We start from the raw sequence: 16,637 nt of genomic DNA on the forward strand, positions 1-16,637 counted from the left end.
GTGTAGATTATTGGCACTAATACATAAATAACACGCCTCAGTTTTTTCTTTCCTCAGAAGTGAGTGGAGGTAACATATTGAAGAATAGGTGAACAAAATATATTTTGCAACACAATATGCCTTAAGATTAGTCACATTTAATACATACCTCGGCTCCAAAAACATAGTTATACAACATTATACCCATACATGTACCGACTTTTACTTTTCTTAACAAGCATGTTGTTCAATGCCTTTCCCATCCCATTTCTCATCTATAATAAGTGTTACATTCTCTTTCCTGTAAACATAGACTTACCAAAGAGCATCCTGATGTAAGCAGATATGATGAACAGTTCATAATAAAAGCAAACTTCTTATAGGCATCTTTTTATGGAGCAGTGATAATCAGGAGGTGAAAGAAAAAGCTTTTAAGACATCTTTCCCATCTTTGCCTTCTGCTGAGGCTACAATGCTGGAGTAGTCACAGGCGACGTGAGTGAACCCTCTAGAACATAGGGCACAAAACAGAAAGTACCATGATTAGGAAATGACTGCCAAGGCAACATGAAGACACAGAGAACATTTCTGTACTTGGGCTGTTGCATTATAAGTACAGTATACCCATGCTAATGCACACAGCAGACAGTACCTGGACATTGTGTGAGAGCCTCCTAGTAAGTGGTATTGGCTCTCCAGGGTCAACCCATGGTCTCTGTCATTTCTCCAAGTCAACACTCGTAAGGAGAGGTCCTGAGATGCTGTCACCACGCGAAAGCTATCCTGTAAATGTGAAGGCAACACAAATTGGTTCTTTTCAGACACTTATACATGGCTCTTTTCCCACAGAGGGGATGTTGTGCTGTATGAAACACACGATTTCAACAGGTGAAGGGATATTTCTTTTCCAAATGAGAAAACAGCCTACCACACATATAGAAGAAATAGGCATAGTATGCTCTTTAAAGCTAGCAAGCAGGGCTCCTTTCAGAGAGTAGACCCATAGCTCCTGATTAGCTGCCATCACTAAGCAGTTGCTGTCCTTGGCCTCTAGAAGGATGTGTGAGGACCTGATGTTCGGCATCAAGGGGAAAGATTCCACCTGCTGGACTAAGATGAGAAGAGATTCCAAATTATACCAGCACAACACAGTATGTGCTGCCAAATGCACCTTTTAAACCCCTAAACTGTAGATTTCAGGATTCATTCTGTGTGGGGTACCCACTTTCACTCAACTTGTTAAACTTACATCTATTTCAATTCGTAGGTAAATACGAATTTCCCAGAATAACCTTTGACAGAACACATACAACAGGTATGAGCTCAATTGTGTGTTAAACGTGTATGTCAAGATAGCAATAACTACAGTAGGTGTGACAGGTTTTCCAGTTGAGAAAACTCTTGCTACTTATTCAAAACACATCTTGTGAATGCACTGCATACTGGTCAATTGAGGTTGCTGTCAGTGGGGAAATAAGTATTTCTTTCCTGTTTTTTGATGAATTTCTCTCGGTGTCTGTTGAACAAGCCCTCGTTCTCTAGTTTTGGAAAAGCCGACACTAAAACGGATCTTTAAGATAGACATTTTTAGTAAATTCCATTGTAGCTGTATTACAAATGTCTTGAAGCGTTGGCATGAGAATAAGCAAAATACACAATGACAAATGGATCGAATTTAGCAGTGTCCGTACCAGCAGCTTAACAATATCTGCAGTTAATAATGAATTTTCCTGATTCACCAACAAACTGCAATTTTCTAATGGCTATGTAAATGCTACAGCTAATATAAGATTCAGCATCACATTTAAAGCATATTTAAGTCAATCTGCACATATCTCAGTCCTCACCCTGGATCTCTGACTTGTACTTAGTCTTTTTAATGCTGACATCGAAGACAGTGAGGGCTTTGTTGTTTGGGTGTTCGCTGTGGTGGATGATGGCCAGTCTGGCAGACTGGGTGGGTATGAAGACAGCAGCCTGGCACCCAGTGACTGGCACAGACTGGCACAGAGGATCTTCGTCCTCAGACGGAGAGGTCAAACTCTCAGTGTAAATCACCTTCCAACAAACCAAACAACAGAAATAAAGAAAAGGTATATTAATGTTGTATTGTTCTTATCTATGAACACCTATTTTCCCACAGTGTCATTTGCACAGAGGTAATGTGGTAAAAAACACACACACACACACACACACGAGAACAGACCAGAGCAGGAAACACAAACATAAAGTCAGGCTGTCAAAGACAACAAGAAATACCTTTGGACTTAAGTCATCATTGTCCTTGCTTCCAGCCGTAATCCATTTCTTGTCGGGTGAAACTAGGAGTATGTTGACTTTAAAGGTGTCACATACCATTATGCTGGACTTTTTAGTCAAAGCTAAATCAGCTAGCGTACACACAGATCCCTGACTGGTTCCAACCTAGAAGATGATATAATGAGAAGCACATGTTACTTTACTAGAAAAAGAGATACTGTATTATTTTCAGAAATTCTGAGGTCACTTACAGTCAGAAACCACTTGTTGTTGACATTGTACTGTAGTAATGTACAGTGTGGCGATGCAGTAGCAAAGGAGGCCAGCTCCTGGCCAGTCTGACCCTGCCAGGTCTTGACGAGGCCTGTGGAGTCTGCTGTGATCACAACTTTATGCTGTTCATCACTAACAATCCCTGTCAAAGGACTCTGCGCAGGACTGCGCCACAGGAGTTCACCCTGAGAGAAAAAAAGGTGAAATGTCTTGTTAAGGGCATTTATTCCGGTTGCTCGCAGCTTTCATCCAAGGAGGGGGAACTATTGGAGAAAATCTGTTTCAGTAATGTTTAGCAGGAATGACACCTGCATACATGTGGCTTGCAGTTCGTATCACTGGTTTAGTGTAGATAAAAGGTCTGAATGCAGTATGATGCCCGCATGTGGACGGCATGGTGGCGCAGTGGTTAGCACTGTCGCGCGGGAGGTAAAGCTGGTAAGAGCGTGTCCTTGAGCAAGACACTGAACCCTAAGTTGACCCCGATGGAGGCCAGCACCTTGCATGGCAGCTCGGTTGCCGTTGGTGTGTGAATGTGTGAGTGAATGGGTGAATGAGACTTAGCTGTATAAAAGTGCTATATAAGTGAGATCATTTACCATTCAAACACTGTCACTTTCACTTTGTTTACTTTGTGGCGTCTCAGATCTAAGAAAAAAAAACTTGTATTGTGACTATGTATTGTGGAAGTGGAAGTTTTAGATATGGACTGATAAGGACTCACAGCATGTGACACTTAATGTTGTTGTCTGAGGAACTGTCAGTAAATACTGCATGAAACTCATACAATCAATTTAAGGCAGATGAGCAAGCACTTTAATCATAATTATACTGAGAATGCAGGATGATATGCTGAAGGTGTTGCACTGACATTTGGGATGCTCCATGCTCGGACTGTACCATCAGTAGAGGCGCTGCAGACTGTGGCACTGCTGCTCCAGAGGTCAGGAAGCTGAGCTGAATTCCCCTGCAGGTACACCAACCCGACCACCCTGCCTGACGGACAGCATGCGAGACGCACAAAATGAGATGGGAGACATGGTGAAGTCGTGCAAAGGAGATTACAGACAGCGACAGCTTACTCGTGTGTCCTCTGAGGCTTTTGCAGGTGTAACCTCCTGACCGGCCCTTCGTCATCTTCACCTCTAAGTGGCAACGTCGCAGGAAGTATTTCTTCCATGAGCGATTCACATGTTCGCTCCCCAAGACTGCAAAGTTACAGAAACTCCAGCGCTGCAGACACATCCTCCTGAGCGTGGGAGGATGTTTACGTACGTTGAATTGAAATATTATTCACGAGTGCATCATCTAAGTAGTTACGTCTCTCACGTTGGAAAAGACAGAAATGACAGTACAGACAAAGCTCACCTCCACAACCAAGGAGTCTCTGCAGCTTCATTCCAATCCTAAAATATATAATTGCAATGACACACAAGTAAGACACTTTCAGGAATTATAATAGTCTCGCTCTTGTTGTACATTAGCTACTTCCGCAAGTTGGACACTCCTTACCTTACACACACTTGAGGCACTGATTAAATCTTCCTCCGTCAGGAATGTAAAAATATGAATAAGGCAATCACTGATCAAGTGCGGGTGATGACGGTCCATACTGACATCAATAATATTACACCCTCTCACCAACTATGTCCCTAGACGTCAAACACAACACAGTTCCAACTTTTAGGCAAGCTACGGGAAGAATACAGGGACAAAGGGCGTTGGTTTGTTTTGATTTTAGCCTGCAGAGGCTTCACTGCGCCACCAGATGTCGCCATTAGAAAAGGTAGCCGATCCAGAGAGATGTCCAAGACGGAGGCGCACTGCAGGTAGCGCGCACCAGATGCATTATAAAACCGAGAAGTGGATGAAATCTACTTTTGAATATGAACATAAAAAAAACAAAGGACGAAAAAGCATGTATTAAATCTCATAAATGTGTGATTTAACCACCTGTTAACTGATATAGAGAGAGTATCATTCAGACTGACTATATTTTTGAGGTTATAATTCATCTGCTTAAAAAAAAATGAATGCATCTTACTTGTCTTAATATTACAGTTTTTTGTGATGCTTCTTTTTGGCAGATGTTGAAAAAAATACTGCTCATTTCAGTGAAGCAAAACATTTGCGTAAAAATAAGCTTACGGCCACTTTATGTCGAGCCCTGACCCACTTAATAACCAAATAAAAAGCCATCCCAATCAGCCAAGGTGAATTCACAGCAGAGGTGTGTGTGTGTGTGTGTGTGTGTGTGTGTGTGTTAAGATTCAGCCCTGGCGGGATTCTTCGGCAGGGCCCCATGTCTCCTGTGAACACGCCCCAGATAGATGAGCCAGATATATAGCCAAGACCTGCGGGTAGCAGAGGAACTGTGAGAAAGAGATAATCGCACTTGCTCACCCCAGGGTTACCTGTGACACCCTCGCAATGACAAGAGGGCCCAGCGAAAGGGGACCACGTAAAGGGAGTTTGGATGATACCCTAGCCGGCAATCTGTAAAAGTTCCCGAGCGTGAAGTATTTGTTTTATGCTTGTCGTCATTTTGGAGTTCCTTTGGACTTACCTGGGCTCTGATCGATCGGAGAATAAGCGAACCGAGTTATTCATCAGCTCTACAAATCGTTGCATGAGACTGAGAGCGGGGCCGCAATGAGTCGGAGAACACGACGCTGGATTTTAAGAGTTTTACTTTGTCTAGGAATTGTTTATTTGAAAATTGGGTGAGCTGCGCTTATTTGACTTCTCATTCGTTTGTTGTAGGTTATTCTCAGACACTTTAAAAACTGACGAATGAGACGTTTATTTGTTGTTGGTGCTTCAAAAGCGCCTGATGTAGACTATATACCATACGTGCCCAAAAGCAGGTAGATTTTATAAACAGTAAATAAAACATTAAGCGAAGAGCGTGAACTTATCTTACGTTAGACTCGTGGCAACTGCGTCCTTATCACTTAATGACATTTCCTTCATTATACCTTTAAATGTTGGTAAAAACTCATACTGGCATAATAATTAAAAGTATCTACAACTTTAATGAAGCCTTTAATTTTCAGAATATGTCCAGTGGTGCACCTTAGCCCAGACATGTTACAGGATCTCTTCTCAAGTGAAACAAATCACTTTGGTGATCATTTCTTCTGTTATTATCTCAGTAAACCGTATATTTTCCACAGGGACATATTAAATATGTGGATCATGACCATCAGATACTATTTGATAAACCAAACAGTAAAAAATTATTTGATTCTATAAGGTTATGTAAACTCTTTTAAGGTAAAAAACAAAACAAAAAAAAACTTAAACTAAGTTTTTTTCCATATTAGAATGGAAAAAATAAATGGTCGATGGCTACTTTTTCTCAGTCATATCCATCTTCCATTCACAGTGGCTTCTCGTCGGTGGTGGCCCTAGGTGCGAGCATAATCTGTAACAAGATCCCCGGTTTGGCCCCCAGACAACGGATTATCTGCCAGAGTCGCCCCGATGCCATTATCGTCATCGGAGAGGGAGCCCAAATGGGCATCAACGAGTGTCAGTTTCAGTTCAAAAACGGGCGCTGGAACTGCTCTGCGCTTGGAGAGAGGACAGTCTTCGGAAAAGAGTTGAAAGTGGGTATGTTGCTGTCTGTTAACGTTTGTTTACAATTTGAACCTTTTTTGTCCCAGCAGTAAACACATCTTATCAATCACCCGCACCCGATGCGTAATTGTGCGCTTTGCGCGTAAAATGTCTTTTGTGATTTCCCTCAAAAAATGGTATAATAATTGTATAAATATTTACAAAACGCAGTGCCAAAGTGAATTGCAAGATTTAGCCTCATCAATAAGTTAAATTACGACCTGGTGCTGATAAAAAAAAAAAGATCTATTTGTAAAGTTATGACCTTGACATGCATCATTGTCTTAGAATCTAATGACTGATGATCTTGATCTCCAGTCAAAACCATAGTATAAGGAGCATCCTATATAAGGAACCAGTGTCATTTACATCAGTCCCAGTTTTGGTCCAGACTTTCCACTGAGTAGGGCTTTTTCTGAGCATGTATAAAAGGTATCTGAAGCCAGCACTGTAACAAAGCTCTTGTGAATGTTTGCAGCCTTTCTTTTCAGCCCAGCAGAGTCTCTGGAGACACATTTTCACTGGTCTTTATCCTGTCTAGTGATGGGTGCTGTGGCTCTCACTGTGAGGACGTAGATCTTACCACGGGTATAAGTTACAGTGGGACATAGCCAAGAGGAAAGCAAGACCTGAAAGTGCAAAATTAGAGAAACAAATCAGTTCAAATCAATGTTCCTACTGCTGATACAAAGGTCTCCTGTAAAGAGTGGATGAGCTTCAGTGGATTCTGAAATTATGGCTGATTTTTGTGGCTGGTTTGTTGGCTATACTATGAACTGATACGTTGGATTAAAGACAGATAATCCAAAGATATCGATAATAGCAAAACCAGAAAGACTTAACAAGGTTTAATGAAGGATAATGATGCCTTTATGGCTACAGTCGGTGTAAGGAGTTTGATCATCACAGAGGTGGATTTGTAAAACCTTAAAATAATTTCAATATGTTTTAGTTTTGGCCTGGGCCAGAACTATTGAAGTAAAACAAAAAATACAAATATACTTTTGCACAATGGTCAGTAGCTTGGACCAGCTGTTTGAGGCCATCTTGCCTGCTGCTGCTGGAAAGAAAGGATTATCTGCTCATGCTGTTGAAATGAAAACTGTAGTGTTTGACAATGTGTTCCTTTATGAATGAGCGGTTTGAGCTCATCAAGGTTCTTGGTCTGTGTTTCCAAGACAGGAGTTTAAGTCTATGGCTTGGACAGCCATACCAAATAGATTGGTTTCACTGATTAGATTAGCGTAGAGGACCAATGGTTGGAAATGAATGCTATTGTTGATGCCCAGGCGGAGTGGAGCTGTGTAGCTTGCAATTGTTGTTTCTTAAAGCGAACAAAGAATGACAAGTGAACTGACATAATGCATTATGGGTAATGCAAGGTGCATCAGCTTTGAGACATTTTAGGCCTCAACTATGTCTGCACTTGAACCTTGTAGTTACACTAAGCTGTATGAGATGGGCTCCATATAAAGAGGCTGGATGACTCTGCAGAGATGAAAGAGAAACAAACATGGCAGAAGAAGAGTGAACTGGCACTTCTAGTTCAACTTACACAGGCCTTTGAATTCTACTCTCTTTTTTAATATCTTCCACCTCTCATTACAAGAAGAATTCATACCATCTCTTGTGGTGAACTCATGCACTCAGAACTGCAGGGGAAAAATTAACAACGGTGCAGTCAGAACTGGCTGATTGCACTGACACACCTTCTTTTTTGGCACGAAGCCCATGGAGTCTATAAAAACGTCCACATAATTGATGCCTCAATATGAGTTTTTTTTTTTTTTTTCAATGGCGAGGGCACACATCCAAGATGTTTATGAAAAACATGGCCGCTTTACATAGTGAACCAGGCAGCAGGAGGAAGCACAAAGAAGGTATGATGTTTGTATTGAACAAACAGAGACAAGAGGAGTTTATTTACACATAGATATGATGGATGTTATAACTAGGAGTTTCCTGTTTGCATGATCATGAATCACAGATCTGAAAATTAAAACAGGCTATTTGTGGATCATGTTTATGAATATGCATGTTTTCACATTGTGATAAGATTTATTGGACTTTCTCTTTGTAGTGTTTCTCTCTCGGCTCATTATTTGACTCAATAACTTTGCTGTCTATATGAATCCTGTCTGATTAATCTTTAGTTATTTGTCGATATTTCCGTGTGTGTGTAAATGATTTGTAAGCTGAACTTGGGTGAGATAACGGCAGGATGAAGATTTGGATGTCAGTGCCTTATGCGTTTGCACAGAATGTGACAGTTTCTGAGCGGATCAATAGCCCTTCCTTGCCGACAACCCTCTTATTCATTCTGCTTTGTTGACTATACTGCCAGCGGCCATTTTGGTTCACGGGCAGGACAGTTTCCAGGTCAGGTTTCAAAACACTGCAGCCCTTGAGTGATATGTCAGTAAGACTGTGATGTAAGCACACATACTGTTAATAATTAATCTCCTTTTCCTATTTAAAAATCCTGTTACGTACTTACTGCATTTCCCTTAAACTGGAGGGGAAACACCATGACATTCTCTATTTCAAAAAATTCCAATGTACACCTGCAACATTTCATTCATCACCTTTTTTTTTCTGCTCTGCCAGGCAGTAAAGAGGCTGCGTTCACCTACGCCATCATCGCAGCAGGGGTGGCCCATGCCATTACAGCAGCCTGTACGCAGGGCAACCTGAGTGACTGTAGCTGTGATAAGGAGAAGCAGGGTTTCTACAGTAAAGACCAAGGCTGGAAGTGGGGAGGATGCTCGGCAGACATCAGCTACGGCCTGGGCTTCTCCAAAGTATTTATCGACGCCCGGGAGGTCAAACAGAATGCAAGGACACTCATGAACCTCCATAATAATGATGTGGGACGCAAGGTAAGTGATTAGCAATAGGATTATGTCTCTTCATTCAGCACAATGACTTTTTTCCCATCTCCAAATTTAAATTCTTCTAAGACTAAATGTGAAGGTGAGCCGGTGGTTAACTAGTCTAACCTTGCCAACGGTCTGGGCAGCGGGGCCAAGATTGAACAAGCAGTGGAATAAAAGGCTGCTTTTAAGGGGAAGAACTGTCTAAGTGGCAGGGTTTGATTACAACCCAGATCCCTGCACTGAAAACAGATTGACACTGTACAAAAAGGCATTAGCCAAGCCCCCCCCCCATGCTTTGCACCATTGGGACAGTATACAGTTACCTTTATGACAATCCCCACTCACTGTTTCTCTAATATGGTTAACCCACATCAGGTGCCATGTGTGTGTACATGCACTGACGGGATGTTTACTTTTTGGTTACTATGTTTGATCATCATTGTGTAGTATGTGTCTCCGTTGCTGTATAGAAGAGTGTAGCTATTTGTTTTAATTAGGCGCATGGTTCATCAAGTCAAAATTAATTTTTAAATACCACACAGTTGCCACACAATAATAAAATGATAATAAACTAAAATGTTATATTCAGCAAAAGTTACAAAGAGCATTACAACATAACAACTGAACGAGAGGCAACAACAATATAATACAGTACAAATAAGACAAATTTAGCAGGAAAGGATGGTGTTCATGACTTGTTGACCTGCTCATTTGGTTGCTTTTCTGCATGCATGGCTGCAGAACACTGCAGAGCGACAAAGAGACTCCAGTAAGTCTAGAGGTTAGAGATTGAGTGGAATAATGTGCCAAACGGACTAAAGTGAGGTAGGAGTTAGTGAAGAATAAAGAAGCGGCTTTGCCCAAGTTAACTCATATCCTCTCTCTTTCTGTCTCACTGTGCCAAAAGAGCCTGATTCACACAACCAACACGTCCATCCCCACACAGGCTGAAAAGCCCCCTCCCACACAATTGTACCTAGTAGATCATTTTCTATGTGCGTTTCAGGACCATGAATTCAAATTGGCTTATCTGGACAGCTAAATTGCCTCCCAGGGAAAAGACTATTGTGGATTCAAACTTTGCACAGTTTTCCTTAGTTTCTCTTCTTTCTGCTAACAAATGGCTTCTCTGTTTTGATAGTTACACCCCCCTCCTCCTTTATTTATGCTAATCAAAAGCAGTGACACTGAGCAGGAGCGCCGTTCACGGCTCCCTGGTCGAAGACGTCCAGACAAAGGCTGTCACAAGTGTTGGTCACAGAACAACTGATGGATTAGGGAGTTGAAGCCAAGAGTTTTATGAAGTGGCTTGCTCAGGGAAAAGTTGTTTTTTTGGTTCTTGTTCACACGTCTGTATTTGGGTTTTATTGTTACAGTTTACTTGCCAAGAACACAGCGGCATAAATATCTTGTCAGTGGCTTTAAGCGACCATATTGCATACCAAACGCCTAGCATTTTAGCAAAAGGAAATCGTAATTGACCTTGTTGCTAAAGAAAATTCCAGTTTCAGTCAATGGCACTTCTCTTTGTCATCAGTTCAGGGTTTAGCAGTAATCCTAGTCACTCGGCGCCTTGTACAGTCACTCTTGACATTTGTGTGTTGTGTGTGGTAACTACACACACAGAGCCTGAAATCTGATACATTATTTTGGCTTCTGTGTATATGGTATCACACAGCTATGTGGTGGGGCTGTATTTAATCTCCGACCATAGTGTATTCGCCAGTCACATTGTTATTAAATCGCACATTTGTCACTTGCCTTGAAGTGCAGGAGTTGAAATGGGAATTGTGACAGTTTGAAATACACCAGGGTTTTAGAATATGTAGACATTTCATTGCAAATACAAAACAACCACATTTCTTCAACAGATAAAACTGTGACATTATTATAGTAAACTGCATGATAATTGGTTTTAATAGTCTAGTATGGCTCTTATTAACCTATCATGAGAGTGCATCTATCACTCATCACTGGAGTGTTTCGACAGTTGCTGGTTGTTACTACGTTACCAAGTTTTTTTTGTGTGTGTCTAGATTCTGGAGAAGAACATGCGACTGGAATGCAAGTGTCATGGTGTCTCGGGCTCCTGCACCACCAAAACCTGCTGGACTACACTTCCCAAGTTCCGCGAGCTAGGCTACATTCTCAAGGAGAAGTATGCCCATGCGGTGCACGTGGAACCAATCAAAGCCAGCCGCAACAAGCGCCCTAAATTCCTCAAGATTAAGAAGCCCTACTCTTACCGGAAGCCCATGGATACAGACCTGGTGTACATAGACAAGTCACCTAACTACTGCGAGGCGGATCCTATGACGGGGAGCTTGGGGACGCAGGGCAGGGTGTGTAACAAGACAATGATGCAGCACATCAGCGGCTGTGATTTGATGTGCTGCGGCCGTGGATACAACACTCACCAGTACTCCCGCGTCTGGCAGTGCAACTGCAAGTTCCTGTGGTGCTGCTACGTTAAATGCAACACCTGCAGTGAGAGGACAGAGGTGTACACATGCAAATGAAAATATTTATTGGACGGTGTGTGTGTGTGTGTGATGTATGTATGTATGTATGTGAGCATGTGGGTTCATGTCTTTGTGTTTTCATGGACAAACTGGAATGGTTAAACTTTACAAGAAGGCTGTTATTGCAGTCTTTTCATACATAATGAGGAACTACTGTACTGTGTAAACAGTAAGCCGAAGATGGGGCGTCATGATTCTTTTGCACACAAAGCTCTTCACCCCTCTCCTTGGACTGTTGCGTTTGTTGGGGTGCAATGTCGAAACAGTGTGACCAAACACCGTTAAGGGTAAAACTGCACCCTGGCATGTGGGACTGGGTGACCACGGTGTGAGTCAGTGAAGCAAAATGTCAAGACTTTAAGCTATATGGACACGTTGTGACATTTAGGAAACAGACTTTGCCAATGCAAATGAATTATGGTGGATGTGATTGCTGGGCAGGACACACTGTTGTAGTTCTCACTCTGTGCACAGATTAAATGACACACGCCATTTGGAATATTTAACATACTGTATTTAGAGAATGCAAATAATTAATATTAATTTATTCTATAAAGAAAAAAACTACTGATTTTGTCCATTATGGATCAAAAAGAACTAAATGTTGGGAGGTTTTAGTTTATTAAAGCAGTCAAAACTTGTCCACGGTTAACACACTGGATTACAATCTGCCTGGAATAATGTGTCGTGTTTTAGAATAACGTTGTTCCAGATGAAACTGCTGTAGGCTACTCACGTTGACCTTCTGACCCTCTCATGAGTTTGTCTTCCCTCTGTTTGCTGCTAGTCTAGAGAATCCCACTTGTTGAGGTAGAAGGCTGTACGCTCTACTGACTGTCTTCAATGGCATTGCTTACTTCAAGCCGATTTAGCTTAACAGGCCTTATTCACTGATCAAAAACATGGGCACATTTTCCACTTTTGGTAAATATTGGTTAATAGAGTATATTTTGTAAAAGCCTATTTTTATATGAATGTCTTATTTATATCTTTTGCATATTCACTGTCGAGTCCCTGACACCTGTTTTTAAATCCTTTGTGGAAAAAAAAGCTGATATATGTAAGTTGGCCCCTGCTGTCACTGCCATAGTTGTATATTGTAAGTGATAGAAAACTGTTTATATGTGTCTGTGTTCAAAACGTCTGTGTTTACTGCGTTTCATGACTACTACTGATGGAATACAGGAACAGAATAACACTAACAATACATGATTTCCATTATTGCTTCCTCATACGTCAAGTCTCTCTCAAATGGGAATTCCATGTCATGAAGTCTTGCAATTGTTTTGCAAGGATAAAACATACTTGAACGTGCTGTAAATGGCTAGATAACAGTAAAGTGACATAGTGTATAAAGTGATTGAAAATCAGAAATGGAATATTGACCGTAACATTTTCTTGCCATAAACCAGTGTAGCAGTGGAGTTGTTGAACTTTTATGACATAAATTACCTTAATTGTTCATTATATAGGAATCAATTACCATTAGAGTCATTACTTATACATTCAAATGAACATAAAAGTAAATCTTTTCTATTTTGTGTCATCCTCAAGCAATCGTAAAGTTGTAAAATAGGGATAAAAATTCATATGGTCACCGTGGAGATAAATCAGTTTTCAAAGTGCTTATCCTACAAGCACAATGTGTGCAATGCTAGGCCACAGAAAGAGAGACGTCCTTTGAGAGGGGGAAAGTTATTCAGGCTTAATTGAGGGCCCATCTTGCAGACTGGGAAGCAGTTGAATGTGTCAGAGGAGAAAAGTGTTTGTGTCTCTAATGGCAGGGTACCAGTGTAATTGATGAGACTGGTCGGGCAGACTGTCACGGAGATGACTTGCTCAGTCGGGGGAGTGGGAGCTGTCAGGTGATAGATGACTCGCACATCTGCTTCATTCACTCCTGGGCCACTAGTTGCTACAACAACTCCAGCGCAGCAGAGAAAATGCAGGGCAGTCTCCAAGAGAGGCCGGCCGACGTGTCAGGGAAATGTTAACGATGCTAAAGCCCACAGTCGTTACAGATTCCACTCTCATCGGCCTGGAAGTGGAGTGGGGAGACGGGCCCAAGGTGCTGACGGAAAACCTGCTCCCAATAATCTTCTGGGATTGACAAATGTAGCCTGTAAAGTTTTCACCTGTGCCGCATTTTAGAGCATTTCCACGAGGGCATTTTCCTTGTAACCCCCCCCCCCCCCCCCCCCCCCCCTCTCTCTCTTTTTTCCTCACCATTTAGAAAGCTGAGACACACGAGAATTCAGGTTTAATTTACAGTCGATTAGCCGTCTCATGTGTCATTCGAAGTGATGCCCAGAATAAAGAGAAAAGGGTGTGAAGGGGATAATAACAGAGGCTTGTCTCTGTCTGACAAAGGCTTTCAGCTTTCATAATATTGATACAAAAGACTCACGCATAAGAAAAGGCAGCTGCTCAAAAAGCTCTGGTTAAACCTAAACTAGGGTTTTGTGTCTTAGACGCACAGCACATTATCTCATGGACAAAAGACTTACATCTCAGATTCCTTTATATGTGTCACTAATTTACTTTCACTTGCAGTAATCTAACATTTGAATGACAAGGCCAAAATCCCAGCTTCGTGTGGACACTTTGAATGCGGTGCTCTAAGGTTACAAGGTGCCCTTAGGTTCCACTAATGCGGATTAATCATGAAATCTTTGATGCTATAATTTACGGCCCAACATGCCTTTAAAAAAGAAAACAAACAATGTAGTTTACCTATAGTTCCAGATAATCCACCTGCAGTGTTTTCCAGGCAGGTGCAAAACACCACCAACACTCAGGGGCCAGTCACTTCATCCCCATTGAGTCACAAGCACAAAATACCACCTTGTTTGATATTGCAGTCTAAGTCAGACACCCTACAGGATCACTGAAATGCTAATTATACTCTTAGCTGTGTTGCTCCATAAACAGGACCAGGCCTATGCCAAGATGTTCTGGGGTGTAATATCCATGTTGCTCTGAAGTGGGGTTGCGTTACCCTTTGGAGTTTTGTTTATAAAAACATACACACACACACTCACACACACAAACACGCAGTCACCCGTCACCTGCAGTAGTTGGAAACTGGTGGTAGCTGCAGATTTATGGTTGGTTGTCTGGCTCACTCCCTGTGTTATTGCTGGAGACCTGCCACGGCTTCCCTATCTGCTCCCATGACCTGTTATATCAGGGCGGCCCAGCAGGCTGCTCCAGCCAGCAATTAGCATCAAAGTCAACAATGAGTCTTTTAAGATGCATTTAAGCAAGATCCATCCTGCTTTCTGTTTTATCATTAGATCGGCCTGGCAGTAGCGACTAGCAATTTAATTGATGATGCTGGCGTTTGTTGAAACCAGTGATAGGATTCAGGATTCATTTCCAATTCATATTATGAACCTAAACCTGATTACAATCTACAAAAGTGATCATATTTCTTTATACAGTCTTGGCTGTTTAGTTGTCTTTTGTGTCTGCGTGACAGCTACTCAAAGAATAGCACCTTGCGTTGACTTTTCAAAAGAAAAACTGAAGAAATGCCACCAATGAAGAAGGAAATGACTCACAATTTCACCATAAAAGAGTTGTTAAATCATACATTTTACAGGGCTTTCATTAACACAAGGCTGTGTGTGTGTGTGTGTGTGTGTGTGTGTGTGTGTGTGTGTGTGTGTGAACTATTCTGTTTCAACAGCTTCCAACGTTTCACTCAAACAAGTGGACAGCACTAAAGACAATAATTTGAAGGAGGAGGAGGAGCGAGAAAATGTGCTCTCCAGTTTTTCTCTCCCCTTCGCTCTCTCTGACCATAAATCTTCTGACACATGATTATGTCAGTCATACTTTTGTTTTTCCTCTGGTTGAGACATGCACAAGCACCTGAGCGCTGCACAGTAAATTGCAGAGCACAAGGTTGTCTTTATGTGATTCCAGAGATACTGTATGGGCGCAGGGCTCATTCATGCACTCTCTTAACAGCGCACTGTTTGAGACTCTGCGATGGAAGCCAGAGATAGCCGACAATATCCACTCCCCACAAGAGAGATCCACAAGGGTCTATCTGACTTCCCATGGCCTATCTGATTTTACAGGTAAACACAGTGGTTCAAATAGCTTCGAGGTATTGTCTGCGGCATTAAGGTAAGAACACAGGCTGGATCAGCTCTGTGGGGGGATTTCGAAGGAGCCATTTACAGTGATTTGAGTGAACATACCGGCCCGCTTAACCTGCCTTTGAAAGCTTTTGAAATATGTAATCATGGAACAGTAATGCATCTGAGAAATGGGGTAATGAGAACTTTGAGTGAGTATGTTAAAAGCTGTCTTTGATGGTGTGTAGTGTTGTATCTTCAAATGATCTGAGCACCCCATATGATACTTTTCCTTGTTTTTGGAGTGGTTTGGAACAGGGCTATGGAGGGCCCTCATACCTGCCACCCCCACCCCCCACCCCCCCCAGAAGACGTCACCTGAGCTAAGCTTACAGTAATCCTCCGACGTCTCATCCGTCCTGACACGGGATGTTTTGAACAAAAACACCAAACTCACTACAACCCTGTAAGACTCAGAGACGCTTAGGAAATATCACTGATCTTCATCCAGAGTCGTGACAGTCAGCCGGCCAGGTTCTTAGCCTGACAGCCCTTCCCTGCCCTTATGAAATAGAAGAAACTGGCATCTTCTCTCCTTGATTTGATCGTTTATGTTGGTTTGACAAGGCGGCAGGTTCATTATAAAACACAGTCTCACTGGCTTCACTCCTCGGTAACTTCCTGACTGTGAAACCTCTTCCTCACCTCACCAGAGACACAACTTTTAAACAAAAATAGAAACAATACTGAAATGAAACTGGAAATACAGCGTGATCTTTTCCATTTGCACGTTAGGCAATCAATTAATCAGTCCACGTTGCTGGTGAATCATTTTTTTATTTCCTTGACTGCCAACAAAAGAAAGGTGCACAAACAAGTAAACATTCTGCGTGTACTTTACTGATGGTGTCATAGCTTCCAAGCTCCAGTCTCTTGGCTGAACAGTTCAGAGGGAGTTGCAATGAAATTCTCTCCTCTAGCATCTTGTAACCTGTCCAGACACGCTCCTAAATGTATCA

At 41.9% G+C, this 16,637-nt stretch overlaps 2 protein-coding genes across 3 annotated transcripts; one reads left to right on the forward strand and one right to left on the reverse strand.

The window, feature by feature from the left end:
- Positions 1 to 28: 28 nt before the first annotated feature.
- fbxw12 (F-box and WD repeat domain containing 12) lies at positions 29 to 4,122 on the reverse strand. 2 transcript variants are annotated; one of them, XM_070911115.1, is made up of 10 exons: positions 4,024 to 4,122; positions 3,880 to 3,917; positions 3,594 to 3,760; positions 3,383 to 3,507; positions 2,490 to 2,696; positions 2,239 to 2,403; positions 1,827 to 2,037; positions 908 to 1,089; positions 632 to 762; positions 29 to 487 (listed from the first exon to the last, which is right to left on the reverse strand). In XM_070911115.1, exons 1-10 carry the CDS (start codon positions 4,120 to 4,122, stop codon positions 388 to 390), a joined length of 1,425 nt encoding a protein of 474 aa, XP_070767216.1. In that variant the 3' UTR covers positions 29 to 387. The 2 variants fall into 2 exon arrangements, with proteins under 2 accessions (XP_070767216.1, XP_070767218.1); XM_070911117.1 differs by having other exon boundaries at positions 3,594 to 3,744; positions 4,024 to 4,103.
- Positions 4,123 to 5,151: 1,029 nt separating this feature from the next.
- On the forward strand, positions 5,152 to 12,852 carry LOC139289505 (protein Wnt-7a). Its single transcript, XM_070911118.1, has 4 exons — positions 5,152 to 5,234; positions 5,900 to 6,126; positions 8,740 to 9,011; positions 11,045 to 12,852. The coding sequence occupies exons 1-4, from the start codon at positions 5,164 to 5,166 to the stop codon at positions 11,525 to 11,527; spliced, it is 1,053 nt and encodes a 350-aa protein (XP_070767219.1). The 5' UTR covers positions 5,152 to 5,163; the 3' UTR covers positions 11,528 to 12,852.
- The last annotated feature ends 3,785 nt before the right edge of the window (positions 12,853 to 16,637 follow it).

This window comes from Enoplosus armatus, chromosome 8, assembly GCF_043641665.1.
Source record: "Enoplosus armatus isolate fEnoArm2 chromosome 8, fEnoArm2.hap1, whole genome shotgun sequence".
Taxonomy (NCBI): Eukaryota; Metazoa; Chordata; class Actinopteri; order Centrarchiformes; family Enoplosidae; genus Enoplosus; species Enoplosus armatus.

Coding starts and splice junctions, on each gene's coding strand:
- fbxw12 (XM_070911115.1), bottom strand. CDS start 4,122: ATGGACCGTCATCACCCGCACTTGATCAGTGATTGCCTTATTCATATT. Junction 2,038..2,238: donor ATGATGACTTAAGTCCAAAG/GTATTTCTTGTT, acceptor GTTTGTTGGAAG/GTGATTTACACTGAGAGTTT. Junction 763..907: donor CTATTTCTTCTATATGTGTG/GTAGGCTGTTTT, acceptor TCACATTTACAG/GATAGCTTTCGCGTGGTGAC.
- LOC139289505 (XM_070911118.1), top strand. CDS start 5,164: ATGAGTCGGAGAACACGACGCTGGATTTTAAGAGTTTTACTTTGTCTA. Junction 6,127..8,739: donor CGGAAAAGAGTTGAAAGTGG/GTATGTTGCTGT, acceptor CTGCTCTGCCAG/GCAGTAAAGAGGCTGCGTTC. Junction 9,012..11,044: donor ATAATGATGTGGGACGCAAG/GTAAGTGATTAG, acceptor GTGTGTGTCTAG/ATTCTGGAGAAGAACATGCG.